General features: G+C 36.7%; 2 protein-coding genes across 2 annotated transcripts; one reads left to right on the plus strand and one right to left on the minus strand.

Annotated features, from left to right (window-relative positions):
• The first annotated feature begins 3,883 nt into the window (after positions 1-3,883).
• LOC111919617 (protein ABA DEFICIENT 4, chloroplastic) lies at positions 3,884-5,933 on the plus strand. Its single transcript, XM_023915180.3, has 6 exons — positions 3,884-4,101; positions 4,563-4,758; positions 4,867-4,967; positions 5,199-5,327; positions 5,402-5,490; positions 5,702-5,933. Exons 1-6 carry the CDS (start codon positions 4,057-4,059, stop codon positions 5,850-5,852), a joined length of 711 nt encoding a protein of 236 aa, XP_023770948.1. The 5' UTR covers positions 3,884-4,056; the 3' UTR covers positions 5,853-5,933.
• Positions 5,934-5,942: 9 nt separating this feature from the next.
• Positions 5,943-8,560, minus strand: LOC111919616 (uncharacterized). The gene is made up of 8 exons (XM_023915179.3): positions 8,189-8,560; positions 7,945-7,989; positions 7,741-7,861; positions 7,595-7,643; positions 7,462-7,510; positions 6,565-6,662; positions 6,347-6,479; positions 5,943-6,270 (listed from the first exon to the last, which is right to left on the minus strand). The coding sequence occupies exons 1-8, from the start codon at positions 8,528-8,530 to the stop codon at positions 6,130-6,132; spliced, it is 978 nt and encodes a 325-aa protein (XP_023770947.1). The 5' UTR covers positions 8,531-8,560; the 3' UTR covers positions 5,943-6,129.
• Positions 8,561-15,507: the final 6,947 nt, after the last annotated feature.

Below are 15,507 nucleotides of genomic sequence, written 5' to 3' on the forward strand. Positions count from 1 at the left end.
CATTTAGTTATACATATATATATATATATATATATATATATATATATATATATATATATATATATATATATATTATTCTAGTAATATCATATTAGTATAGGGTTGTATTTTAAAACTTTTAAAATCTAGGGTTTGAAATTTAAGTTGTCTAAATTAAAACTTTTAATCACAAATATAAATTTTAAAACTTGAGGGTAGGTTGTAAACATTTAAAACATGGAGGATCAAATAACAAATAATTCCAATTAACAATTAATATCCTAATTATCTATATTTGATTTTATTCAAGATAATTACCAAAATAATTAAAATAATTAATTAATTATCATATAAGGAAATCAAATATTTTATTAGTTGATAAATACCTTTAATTAGATCAAGATAATAGTCATATATATCAAAAAATCGGATTTAGATTGATCTATTATGATTAAGGTAAGTTTCCATAAGATAATTATGAAAAAATCCCAAATCTGGCCATTCCTGACGCCTGGACTCGCCGAGTGCACAAGGGGACTCGCCGAGTCAGGCCTACTCGCCGAGTCCACCTTGGGACTCGCCGAGTCAGTGACTCAGAAACCTAAAAATCGAATTTTGCAGGTTTGTTTCAGTTAATCAAGCAACAATTTAAAGAAAACCAAGCTAGGCTCTGATACCACTGATGGGTTTTAGCCATAAGAACTTTCCTATGTGCGCATGCAAAACACTAATGCTTGGATCTAGGCTTTCTAATAAACATGCTTTGAATCCAAGTCTTCTAATGACTAATTAGGTTAAATAACAACATTGAAACGGATCTAGAATCATACCTTTGAGTTCCTTGTTGATCTTGAGGTCTTGGAGCTTCTAGAGTCACAAATGTCACTCCTCTAATGGCTTACAAACACCAATAGCAAGAAGAATGATTTAGGAGAGAGGAGAGGGGAGGAATTCGGCCAGGGTTCTCTTACTTTATGAGATGTATCGAATTCCCTATGTCATAGGGTCTATTTATACTTGTAGACTCCTTAAGGGTTACAACCTAAACCCTAATTGGATAATCTTCTCTTAAGGCTATCCAAATCCATTCCTTAGATATCTATATGGACGATTTTAGCTATCCTAAAACCCTTAGAATTCGTCCAAAGCATATCCCAATGGATTTACAGTCTAAAGCTTAACTATCAAACAATTGACAGTTTATACCCCTTTATTTAATTAATCTCTTTAAGTCACCAAATTAATTCTAATTAATTCTATGACTTATATTAATCAAATAACAAATATATTATTCATTATATTATTCTCATAATATATTAATAATATTTACTCTCTCTTAATAAATCATCCTATCAAGTTGCTATGGTGAAGGCAACCCAAAAGGACCATGCACAACCGGGTCAAATACTTGTCTAATATAGTTGCAGCCTTAGACACTATTCCAACAGTTGCGGTTCTGGCTTGACATCATCCCCTTGGGCTGATTCCATTCCAGCTTTGGGACTATTCTTGTCCCAACTTCTAACCTTCATATCTTCTTCATTTCTTACTCGTTTTCGATGTTCCTTATATCTACGAGAAGGTGGAAACATAATCTACACTTATGTTAGGTCATATCTCAATGACTTAATATGAATCTTAATCTATTAAGTCATAAAGTTGGCCCAAAAAGCATAAAATTCCCATTTTACCCTTTTGACCAAAAATACATCTTCTCATGCATTCTTTCTCTTGAACTTACTCATATAAACTCTTCTAAGTGACTTAAACTTATCTTGTCCATTTTCATGAAGTCACAACTACATTTTCTCATCTTTTTCTCATAATTTACCATTTTACCCTTTAGTCAATATTTGACTAAAAGTCAACTTTCTCTAAATTTTGGGTTCTTACAATCTACCCTTCTTAAAGAGATTTCATCCTCGAAATCTTTTCTTACTCTCTTGGTTATTTTCTCACTTAACGGCCCATTTCTAAGGTTATTTTCTTCTTTAACCTCTTACTGAAATACCTATCTACTTTTATTTTCTTTGCATTTTCAATGCAATGGCCAATCTTTCTTCATTTCTTTACTCAAAATGGTTGTTAAGGGGACTTCTACTACTCTATATACTCTTATGCAATCACGTTGCATACATAACACTATTTTTCATCTTTTTGTCTCGCTTTTCACAACCACGTGCATAAACTTACCTCTTTCATTCTTGATTGGTTCTCCATATTCTCCCGATAACCACTTTTCCCAAATTACAATAAAGTCACTAAGTTTACCAAAATTTCGATTTTGAGACTGATTTTCAATGTTTAAGAAAGTCACTATATTACCATAAAATTTCGATTTTGACATGAGTTTTTTTTTCTCAATTATATGATTAAATTTTCAATTCTGTTGCCATGTCAACCAACAGAGCGATTCAGGAGATGTTATTATGGTTTAGAAGCTCGATTTGTACAACAAATAAATAAAGGTCAATATAATTGTTCAAACTCACTTGTAAGTCAGTGAAAAGGGCATAGTCACCATTTTAGGAGATGTTATTGCAGTTTAGAAGCTCGTTGTTTACAACAAATAAATGACAAGACAATATTGTGATGTGGAAGCTATGCCCGATCTTATGTGGTAGGATTGAGTTTCAAATATAGGGTTTGCATCGAACCCAATTTCACATATCTTTTTAGGTCGACCTAGTGGGTCAAACTCACTTAAAGTTCAGCAAAAATGGTGTAATCGCCCATTTAGGTGACACTTTTTATTATAATGTTTAATGTTTAATTCTTGTCAGAGTATTTCTTCACAAATGACGTCTGAAGGTCAATCTAGTGGTTCAAACTAACTTAAAAGTCGGTGAAAAGGGTGTACTCACCCTTTCAGGAGATATTATTGTGGTTTAGAAGCTCGATTTGTACAACAAGTAAATTAAGACCCCTACAAGGTCGATCAAGAAGATGTTTAGTGAGTTTGAACCACTAAATCGACCTTGTAGGATTCTTTATTTATTTATTGTACAAATCGAGCTTCTAAACCATAATAACATCTTTTGGAAGGGTGTCTATGCATTTTTTGCTAACTTGTAAGTGAGTTTGAATCATTGGACCGACCTTTATTTAATTGTTGTACAAATCGAGCTTCTAAACCACAACATCTTTTGAATTGGTCAATTGGTTGATATTGCAAAAAAATTGTAAATGTAGTGATATAATTGAAAAGAACTCGGTGTCAAAATCAAAATTTTGTGGTAATATAATGACTTTCTTGCAATTTGAAACTCAGTGTCAAGATCAAAATTTTGGTAAACTTAGTGACTTTATTGCAATTCGGGAAAAATGGTTACCGGGAGAACATAGAGAAGTGGTCATTTGGTTGATATTGCAACAAAATTATAAATATATTGACATAATTAAAAAAAAAAATTTATGTCAAAATCAAAATTTTATGGTAATATAGTGAGTACTTGTCATTTGTCCTTTATGAAATCAACCCTTGAGGCTTTAAATGAGGTTACCATATGAAATTGAGGATGCAACAAACCTTGAGGACTAAAATCGTAATTTACAAAACTAAATATCAGGCTTGAAGTGAGGTTACCATATGAAATTGAGGATGCAACAAACCTTGAGGACTAAAATCGTAATTTACAAAACTAAGTACATGCGATAACAAATTTTGTTTGGAAAATGACATGGATATCGGATAGTGTTGGATTGCACCTTTGAAATTTGAATCTTTATGTTTTTAAGTAGTTATATATTTGGTAACATATACAAATACACATAACATAATAAAATTAAGATGTAATTTTGTTTCTCTTTTTTAAAATATTCATACACAAAATCAATTCTATATCCTCTCTTCATTAAAATAAAAGGAAAACTAAATTAAATTGGGTGAGATGAATATTCACTCAACAGACAAAACTTTTCATTTCTTTTCTGAAACGAAAGGAAAACAAGACTACCCATCTCTTTTGTATCTATGATTGTACTACCACTTCTAATTTCTTTTTTATATAACGACAACTTCATGAAGAATCCTAACCCATTTCATCTCTCAATCTCACTTACTTTCTTACATCTATAATGGCTATCTCTTCTTGCCTTTGTCACCATCAATTAGCACTCAAGGTATTGCTTCTTTCCCATTCTACTGTATCTACGTGTATCTGCATATGTTCAAACGAATTCTCCTTCAACATTCATGGTTTATTTGCCATTTTTGCGATCTGGGTTCGAGTTATTTCACGTTCTTGGTGCTGAATTTGGTTGGTTTTGCCAATTTGTGTATTTGCAAATGTTGTAATCACTTCACCTTTGCATATTCATGATTTGTTTTCCAATTTACCAACTGGGTATGATTCATTTTGCTTTCTTCGTATCAATTTAGTTATTTGTGCCCATTTCACTCTGTTTATATTGTGTGTTTGCAGATTGAATCATCACTTTGCATATATATGTTATGATGTTCATATACTTATATAACTTGTTTGTTTGTACTTTTCCCCCAATTGAATTGGTTTACTTTCCCGTTTTCATGTTTGAACTCGATTGGCAATTTAGGGTTCATAGATGTTATCTCTTTGTTGTAGATTAACCTCTTAACGACTGCATCCAAACACTCGAAATCCACATTCGCTATTAAACCCATCAACACCGAATTTTACGGAATACATATCGGAAACAAGCTAAGAAATCAATGGAGTTTTATGAGAGGATCAGGAGCTATAATCATACCAAACGAAAGCTTCAATCTGCGTCAAAAAAACTCAAAATTGCAAGCATCATGTAATCCTTTCGTACCCTTTGTTTATCATGAGATAATTTATCGATTAAACATCTAAAACTTTGTTAATCTTATCAATTTATAGTTCGATTGGATCTTTGTTCATGTAGGTTTTGCTAGTATGCAATTAGCGAGTGATGCTTTTACATTAGGAACTGCTGCTGTTCTTCCATTCTACACTCTTATGATCGCAGCTCCAAAATCCGAATTGGTAAATTTTACAATGTTATAAAGCAAACAAAAAAAAGAAAAAAAAAAAGGTATCGAAATAACTATTTAATGCTTTTTCTTTTTCTTTTGACTTTATAAAAACAAGAATTAATCTTATAAACTATATATAGATATTTCTTTTTGACATAATACATAAAGAACTAAACTTTAAACTTACACTCATGGGACTCTGTCTAGCTGATGTGAGACACTGAATTGTTTTAACTTGCAGACTAAAAAGTGTATGAGAAGTAGCATACCATACGTAGTGCTTGGGGTTTTATACTCGTATCTTCTATATCTTTCGTGGACCCCGGATACATTTCGGTTAATGTTCGCAAGCAAATATTGGCTGCCCGAGGTAAGAATTTCTGCCCGAATGATTTGATAAATGATAATAGCGTATTTTTAAACTTTACCATGGTTTATTTTCAGCTTCCGGGTGTAGCTAAGATGTTTTCTAATGAGATGACATTAGCCTCGGCGTGGATCCATTTGTTAGCCGTTGACCTCTACGCAGCAAGGTATGAGGGTATTTACGTCTTTTGCACAGACAAGATATCAGTAGCCAATCATTGTCCCACCTTTATGGGTGGGATGAAAATTTGTAAATTATGTACCATTGTGTATAAGTCTGGTGCATGTCAAACACAATCTGATGCATACCAAACACAGTACATGAAACGACAGTCGTACTGATTGAAGTTAACTTATGGTTTTGATTGGTGGTAACAGACAGGTGTATCAGGATGGATTGGAGAATGAGATTGAGACGCGGCATTCGGTTTCTCTTTGTTTGTTGTTTTGTCCAATTGGGATACTTGTTCATGCTATCACCAAGGCTTTAATTAGTACATTTAGAGAATCAAAAAGTGAGATTCATTGATGTTTTTATTTTTCCTATCAAGTGATGGAGCATTTATTTGTTCAAGTCTTTTAATCTAATTGGTTATGGTTTTGGTGTAAATCTTTACAATTTTAATCATGAATATGTTGTAGGATTTGTCTTAGGGGTTTATGATAGCATTGACATAATTAACTCTTCAACATTACACGGAATCAAATAAATCTCTAATTCCATAAAACACCTTGTAATCCTCCCTTATCCCAACATAATCTACAATTCCACTTGTGCCAATAAGGACCTTTTAGTCATTTCACTATTATAAGCTTTTTATCCACGACAAGATCAATTGTGCCCCTCTTTCCCATGAAGAATCCAACATCATATCATGTGCAACACCTTCAACACACACCGGTTCCACACAGTAAAAACTCCCGGTCTCCTCAAGTCCTTTCTCATCCTATAAAACATCAAAACATAGTAAATGACTATTTTACCCTTTTGCCTAAAACACATAAAAACATAGCATTTACTACCACAATGAAGTCATCGGCTGCACCCATGACAAGAAGTCGAGTAAATTCAGATGATGCAACCGGAAGTGAAGCATTAAGTTTTCTTAAATCAAACAATGGCATTCTTGAACTTTCTCTCATCAATTCTTGATAACTGAAATTAACAACAAAATGAATTTCTTTTTTCTTTCATCACACAAAATAATCCATAAAAAAAAAAGTAAATTATTAAAACAAACCGCAAAACACGATGATCTTCCATTCCTTTAGAGAAAAATGTTTCTTTGCAAAGGGGTAAAGATGTCTGAAAAGCTTTGGCTGCTAAGCTCATTGTGACCTAAATAAACACCAAACATATTATAACGACTTAATCTGGTAAGCTATATATGAGTGTTTATTTTTCTTCTATTATATGTTGTTATTTTCTCTATTAAAGTGTTTTTGCACACAAAAGATTTATTTTCTTTTTCTAGCCTCCGTAAACAATTTGATTTTGACTAAATGACAATTTTACCCTTATATAACGGTTCTGATTTTGACCGAATGACAAACTTAGTAAAGGATCTGATTTTGACTAAATAACAATTTTACCCTTATATAAAGGATCTGATTTTGACCAAATGACAAATTTAGTAAAGGATTTGATTTTGACTAAATAACAATTTTAACCTTACATAAACGAACTGATTTTGACTAAATGACAATTTTACCCTTATATAAAGGATCTGATTTTGCCTAATGACAAATTTAGTAAAGGATATGATTTTGATTAAATGACGATTTTAACCTTACATAAACAATCCGATTTTGACTAAATGACAATTTTAACCTTACATAAACAATTTGATTTAGACTAAATGAAAATTTTACCCTTATATAAAGGATCTGATTTTGACTAAATGACAATTTTAACCTTACATAAACGATCTGATTTTGACTAAAGAGAAATTAAATATTCTCCTATATTTTCTTCCTATTTATCCTCCTCTCCTACCCATTTTAAATGGAGACAAATAAATTAAAATATTATTACTTTCATTAAATATAACACATCTCACCATTTAACATGGGTATGAAGATGTGTAGAAGGATATTTAATTTAAATGACAATTTTACCCTAACATATTCATATCTACCTTAAAGGCAGCAACAGGTTTTGAAAAGAGATACCTCCATACTAAGCCACTGACCATGAAAACAGAACTTGTTAGCTGTGACACGTGTCAACAGGAAAAGAAAAGGGGATAATCGTAAAACATGAACAGCAACCTATTTCCGGTAGGCGGCACAGAGCAAACAAGCACAGCTCCGGCGAGTTCTGCAAATCACAATTAAATCTAACCTAAATTGACTGAATTTCAATTTTCACATGAATAGATTCAAATTTCCTCATCTTCATCTAAAAAAACACGAACCAGAGTATTCATTGGCGATGTAGTATTGGACGATGAGTCCTCCAAATGAATGTCCAATCAACACCGGTGGTGATGATTCCGTTTGTTTCTGGATGAAATCAGCAATATCGGCTGCGTGTGTCTATTGATGAAGCAACGAATTAATTACAGAATTTGTTGCAAAAAATCAGATGAATTATCAATGGCGATGATGGATAAAAGTACCTGAAGAGAACCTGCCACCGAACCCTCTGGAGCATCGCTTTCACCCTGGAAATGTTCCAAATTGTGATTTGAACGAGTATAAAAAGAAAATTTTGCACTTTAATTCGACGCGATTATAAATTTTAGTGATAATTTGAGCCAATTGAGTATTCACCTTCGAATTTCAATTTTCATGTACATAGAAATGGTGAAAGCTAAAATTGCAACCCTAAAAATGAAACTTCGGAGGAAGGGGGAATTGAACCTGACCCAGAAGGCTGAGGGCGTAAGAATCGAACCCATTTTGGGAAAAGAAAGGCAACCAGTGTTCGGCCCAGCACCAAGCGGCATGAAAGCTTCCATGGACGAACACTAATGGAGGTGGATTCCATGATTTCTCTGTTTTACTTTTATCATCTTGCAGACATTTCTGGTAGATAACCTCCATGTTGAGACCAGAAGGGAGCTTGTGGAAAATACGAGATTGCCCTTGCTTCAACTTGTATGGCACCTTCATTTTGTATTCCTTGCTGAGAATAGCTTGGGGCATTTTGGTGATTCTTGTAGTGGGTATGCTTGCGAGAAGACAGCCATGAGCAGCAGCCATTGTTTTGGTTTGAAGAAAAATGTTTTTGGGTCATTTTTATCAGTTGAGAGTTCACAGTTTGAGATTGAGCGTTTTCTAAATGAACCCTTTGAATATCTATTTTTTTGGTATACACCCTTTAAGATTTCATGACAACATATAAACCCCCATTGCTATCTTATTGTGGCAATTAACACCTATAATGTTTGATTTCAATATCCTTTAATATTAGTTAGATCAAAATGTGACAAATACGGAAATACCATAGATTATTGTTATCAAAGAAATATATATTAAGTTATCTATATCGAGGGTTAATGAAATGACACAAAAACCCTAACATTTATATACTTTTAAAGGTTTTATGCTAATATTATTTATCTACCCATATTTTACCAACTTAAAGCTTATAAAAAATATTTTAAATAGAGAAATCGAGTATGATAGATCCTTCTTACTAAGTTATCATGCCATATCACACATGGTAGCCATGTTGGTTATGCTGACTTTGCTTCTTGACTGACGTGGCTACCATATGGTTTGTCTGCCACCATCTTATAATTCACATCATTCTCTTTTCCTCTCCCACATCTATAGTGAGTGGTTTGAAACATCAACAGATATTGCCACTATTGTAGCAACATTGTGGTGACTTGGTGTTGTCGGCAATTCCAATGGTCACTAGGTGGCCAGAGATCTGGAAACAACCACACAACTCTTTAATTTTAGTTTTGAAGAATCATTGAATGTGAACACTTGTTAATGCCCTTCCGGCTTGGCTTTCTTCTTAGATAAAAAAATGGAATCATTGGAATTCGGTATCACAAGAAGAAGAAGAAGAACTTATCGAATATTTTGTCCCCCACCCCTTCTCTCTCTCTCTCTCTCCCTCCCCTTCTCTGTTTTTCTTTCTAGCTATAGTGAATAATGACTTGTCGCCAACTTCCGGCATCCGACACCCTCTTCCTCCGGTAAACTTTCCCCCACCTTGCACAATGAAACAAGTAAGCAATCCACATCACTCAATCATATTATTAATTGTTAGGTTATCTCAAAATTCCATTATTTGGCATTGTTTTGAAAAACTAGAAATTAGCAATTAGGTTTATTTAATTAGGGACTTAAGATTAATAGTTAGGGATTATTTATTGTTGAAACTTGAAATCAAGTTTATATAGGGTTCCATTAGCAAATTTTTCAAAAGACAATTAGATGTTTGGAGATGACAATGGTGGATGACCTTCTAAAAGAAATAAGCCTAATAAAAGTCCACAAGTTTCACAACCTAATGAACCTAGGGGTGGGATTTGGTTTAGAACCGAGAAACCCAAAAGCCAAATCGAATCGAAATCGATTTCAAACCAAATCATATTCAAATTCGGTTTTTGGTTTGGTCCGAGACCAAACCAAATTGTGAATTTGGTTTTTGGTTCGAGTTTCGGTCTCATGAAGTTTAGACCAAACCGAGCTAAAAAACCGAATTTCATAAACTAATTAATTAAAAACTATATTATATATTTTATATATTAAATAAATATATTGAATAATTAATATAAATTATAAAATAAAAATCAATTTAGCCTTACTCTTTTACTAATGTAGGGTTCACTTAATCACTTTTCACAGCTTAATCCCTCAGGAAATTCCAATAGTCGATTCCTCCTTTGGAATTCCCACTCATTCAAGTTTCACCCTCATGTTATCATGCAATTGATGACGATGCTCTCCAAGAATGTTGGAAGGCTACAATCGACGACACTGTCGGTAGTCTAGCAGTGGCAACACCTCGAAATCGCCACTCTAGCAGTGCCACCTACAATCTATAGTTCGACACTGGACAATAGCATAATTGTCTTTGTATTAAACTTTAGATCTTTATTTTTGCAACTTTAGCTTTTTTGTTTAAAACTTTGTAATTTATGTTTAAAAAATTGCAACAGTAATTTTTTTAAAGATAATATTTGGTTTCCTTAGTTTAAACCGAACCAAACCAAATTAGAATTTGGTTTTCGATTTGGTCTTAGAGGAATTTCAATTCAATTTGGTTCGGTTTTCAAATTGGACAAAAAAAATCAAACCGAAGAAACCGATAAACCGAACCAGTTCTCACCTCTAAATAAACCTACTCAAAAACCACAAGTTCCACAAACTTTTGATTTGAATACCTTCCTTCGGACACGGGGGATATGCCAAAAAATGCATCTTATCATAATCAAATTGATGAAATAAGGAGGTCATATTTTATTAAAGAACCTTGTCAACCAAATGAGCATGATTTTCAATCAAAATTATTTCGTAAGAAGCTAAGACATTTTGTTGTGGAATAGTTAAATGTATTGTTAGAGTATAACATTAAAAGAAACAAAGTATATTGTTTGTGTTGCTACTTGTTTGGAGACATGGTAAGGGAACAATGTGGAAAATGATGCATTTGTAATTGTAACGGAAATAAAAAGATCATTGTGGAACATTTGGATAATATTGAAAGTTATCACCAAAAGACACAACAAAAGTGTGATTTGCTATTGAAAAAAACAATCTATTATTTGTAGATTTTTATTGAAAGGTACATTACCGTTACATAATCATGATGAGTCAGATAAATCTGTTAACAGAGGACTTGAAGTTATATGTTTAACTAGATAAAATAATAAAATCATTTATAACATTACTTTAGAAAATCTCCTAAAAATAAAAAGCTGACTTCTCCAACAATTTAAAAAGATATTGTCAAAAAAGATATTGTTGCTTTTCAAAAGAGATAATCAAGTTTGTTTACTATGAAATTGGTAAAAATATATCAGGCATATTAGTTTACAAGTCTTGTTATGTTTCCAAAAAAAACAAATAGATATAGCTTTAAGATATGTTAGATAGACATAGGATTGGATTTTAAAAAGAAAGAATATGCTACATTTGAACGATGACCCAAGCACCTATGCTAATCATTTTTAAAAAGGTCATAGAATAAGTGCTTTAATCAGAGTTTCTTCTAAATTCTTACTGATAAGTTTTTTAGCACAATTAACACACCACTAGAACCTTAGAGCAATGTCACTTCTTTTAGATTTTTTTACATAAAAATAGCCATATCCTTTTGTAATCATCAATGTATACAAGTCATTAAACAAATGACACATGAATTTTTATCAAGAAATGCTCCCATCTTCAAAAGACGAAATGCAAGTTCAACAACCAAAATATCACCAATAACTTAAGCCAAACAAACTAAATAGAAAACTTTGAACCAAAACAGTATTTTAAAAAGAAAGGTCCAGGTGTTGTTTGATTCAGGTGCTACCCGATCATTTGTCTCTCTTGCTTTTAGCAAGAGGTTTCCTGAGTCTTCGGGCATGTTAGATTGCCCTCTAGAGGTCGAGATTGCGGACAACCAGTCAGTACGAGTGTCAGAGGTTTTCATAGATTGTGTTCTGAGGTTGTACGAGGAGCGCTACTTGGTAGATTTGGTTCCCATACCATTGAGGGGGAATAAGGTCATCATATGGATGGATTGGTTGAGCCCTAATGGGGCAGTGATTGACTGTGCGCAACAGTTAGTTCGGATCAGGACCCCAGGTAGGGGAGAGCTGGTGATTCAGGGCGAGAGGCCACAACATGGACCAGCTTTATGTTCAGCAGCGAGGGCTAGGCGCTACCTCCAGCAGGGTTGTGTGGGATATGTCGCCTATGTTTTGGATACCCGAGAGGCAGGTCAGGCGACGGTGAGTGATGTGCCAGTGGTACAAGAGTATGCGGATCTATTTCCAGAAGAGCTGCCTGGGATACCTCCGGAGAGGCAGGTGGAGTTCAGGATCGACCTGGTCCTTGGTGCGGCTCCGATAGCCAAGGCACCGTATCGATTGGCTCTTCCTGAGATGAAGGAGTTGTCTACGCAGTTGTAGGAGCTGCTAGACAAGGGATTCATCAGACCGAGCAGTTCGCCCTGGGGAGCCCCGATACTATTCGTGAAAAAGAAGGACGGGACGCATCAGATGTGTATAGACTACCGGGAGCTGAATAAGGTAACGGTAAAGAACCGTTACCCACTCCCGAGGATTGATGACCTCTTTGACCAGCTTCAGGGGGCATCTTGGTTCTCCAAGATCGATCTGCATTCGGGTTACCATCAGATGAGGGTCCGAGAGGAGGATGCGTAGAAGACTGTGTTTCGGACATGATATGGTCATTATGAGTTTGTGGTGATGCCTTTTGGGCTCACCAGTTCTCCTACCACGTTCATGGATCTCATGAACCGCGTGTGTAGACCGATGTTGGATCGTTCTGTGATAGTTTTCATTGATGACATCTTGGTATATTCCAAGACTCGGGAGCAGCATGAGGAGCACTTACGAGAGGTATTAGATACTCTTAGGAGGGAGACCTTGTATGTCAAGTTCTCCAACTGTGAGTTCTGGCTGTGCGAGGTGTAGTTTCTTGGGAACCTTGTCAACCAGGACTGGATTTCAGTCGATCCGGCCAAAGTGGAGGCCATGATGAGGTGGGAGGTCCCGAAGTCTCCATCTGAGATTCATAGCTTCCTGGGATTGGCAGGTTATTATCAGAGATTCATTCAGGACTTCTCCAAGATAGTCATGCCCTTGACCCGATTAACAACGAAAGTCGTGGTCTTCCATTGGGGGTCATAGTAGCAGGCTGCATTCGAGACTCTGAGACAGAGATTGTGTGAGGCACCAATATTAGCCCTACCAGAGGGCATAGATGATTTTGTGGTATATTGTGATGCATCTATCTCGGGTTTGGTCACGGTATTGATGCAGAGGGGGCATGTTATCACCTACGTTTCGAGGCAGCTCAAGCCTCATGAGGCGAACTATCCGACACATGACTTGGAGTTGGGGACAATTGTTTTCACCCTCAAGATTTAGCATCATTACATCTATGGGGTCTGTTGTACTATTTACACGGACCATAAGAGTTTGAGGTACCTTATGGATCAGTTGAATCTGAACATGAGGCAGTGTCAGTGGCTTAATGTGGTGAAGGATTACGATTGTGAGATCCTCTACCACCCGGGGAGAGCCAATGCCGTGGCCGATGCGCTTAGCCGCAAGGCAGCGCCGATCAGAGACATCTGCATGAGGATGACCGTGGTGACTCCGTTGTTGGAGTAGATTCGAGAGGCCCAATAGGAGGATATGAAGGAGGAACATCGTAAGAGTGAGCGTATCATGGTCCAGGTTTCCTCCTTCGATTATGATACCCAGGGATTGTTGAATCTACACCGTAGAGTGTGGGTCCCATATCATGGAGGTGTGCGCTAGGTATTGATGGAGGAGGCACATAAATCCAGGTTTTCTATCCATCCCGGGGAGACGAAGATGTACATGGATCTTCGTCTTGATTATTGGTGGCCTTGCATGAAGAGGGATGTAACTTGGTTCGTTGAGAGATGCCTGACCTGCAGGAAGGTCAAGGCCGAGCACCAGAGGCCTCACGTCAAGACCCAACCGTTGGATATTCCACTGTGGAAATGGGAAGATATCTTTATGGATTTCATCACAAAGCTTCCCAGGATTGCACAGGGAGTGGATTGGATTTGGGTCATCGTGGATCAGTTGACCAAGAGTGCCCATTTCATACCGATCCAGGAGAGCATCTCGGCCAAGAAGTTGGCCGATATCTACATCCGAGAGGTAGTAGCTCGGCACGAAGTGCCAGTTTCAGTGATTTTGGACCGATACGTGCGGTTTATTTCCAGATTCTGGAAGAAGTTTCACGACGAGCTGGGTACTCGTTTGCATTTCAGCACTGCTTTTCACCCACAAACGGATGGTCAGAGTGAGCGGACCATCCAAACTTTGGAGGATATGCTACGGGGGGGGGGGGGGGGGGGGGGGTGTGTTTTAGACTTCGGAGGTAATTGGGATACTTACCTTCCTTTGCCTGAGTTTTCCTATAATAACAGCTATCATGCGAGTATTGATTGTCCTCCCTTTGAGATGTTGTATGGGAAGAAGTGCAGGACCCCGATATGCTGGGGTGATGTTGGCCAGAGGGTCATGAGGAGTACCGAAGTGGTACTCAAGACTACGGAGAGGATCCAGCAGGTGCGAAGCAGGCTTCGGACTGCTCAGAGTCGGAAGAAAAGCCGACAAGCGTCATTCGGACCTGGAATTCCAGGTTGGGGATATGGTGCTCCTCAAGGTGTCACCTTGGAAATGTGTCATCCGGTTTAGGAAGCGGGGAAAGTTGGGCCCCAGATACATTGGACCTTTCAGGGTTGCATCCTGGGTGGGCAAACTGGTGTATAGGCTAGACCTGCCAGCCGAACTCAGCCAGATTCACAGTACTTTTCACGTCTCTCAATTGCGGAAGTGCCTGGTGGACGACTCGGCAGTGGTGCCTTTGGAGGATATTTAGGTGGATGACTGCTTGAACTACATCGAGCGGCCAGTATCTATCCTCAACAGGAAGTCGAAGGATCTAAGAAGCAAGAAGGTGGAACTAGTGAAGGTGCAATGGCAGCATCGCAAGGGCTCGGGGAGCCGAAGGACGAGATGAGAGAGCACTACACCGAGCTTTTTCCGGATTCAGCAGCAGACTTCGAGAATGAAGTCTAAAATAAGTGGGGGGCGGGGGATTTGTAACACCCGGTTCCTGGTACGTATTTAAATTCAAGTAATGTTGCAATTTACTCTAGGACGCGGCGAGTTGGATGCCCAACTCGTCGAGTAGACTCGACTTTTGACCGAGGGTTTAAGTGACCTACTCGACGAGTCGGGAGACCGACTCGACAAGTAGGAGTTGTCTGGACAAAACCCTAATTTTTAGGGTTTGCACCCTATTTAAACACTTTATCTCGTCCCAAACCAGCCTCCATCACCCTCCCAACTCAGAGAAACCCTAGATTGAAACCCTAAACGCTTATTGTGTTCTTGAGCCTTTTTGGTGCTTTTTGTGTGTGTGTTTGAAGTTGGAGAAGAAGAAGAAAGCTTGGAGGTTCAAGTAGAAGCAAGTAGATCCAGAAGTTTTACTTC

This window comes from Lactuca sativa, chromosome 3 (genome assembly GCF_002870075.4).
Source record: "Lactuca sativa cultivar Salinas chromosome 3, Lsat_Salinas_v11, whole genome shotgun sequence".
Taxonomy (NCBI): domain Eukaryota; kingdom Viridiplantae; phylum Streptophyta; class Magnoliopsida; order Asterales; family Asteraceae; genus Lactuca; species Lactuca sativa.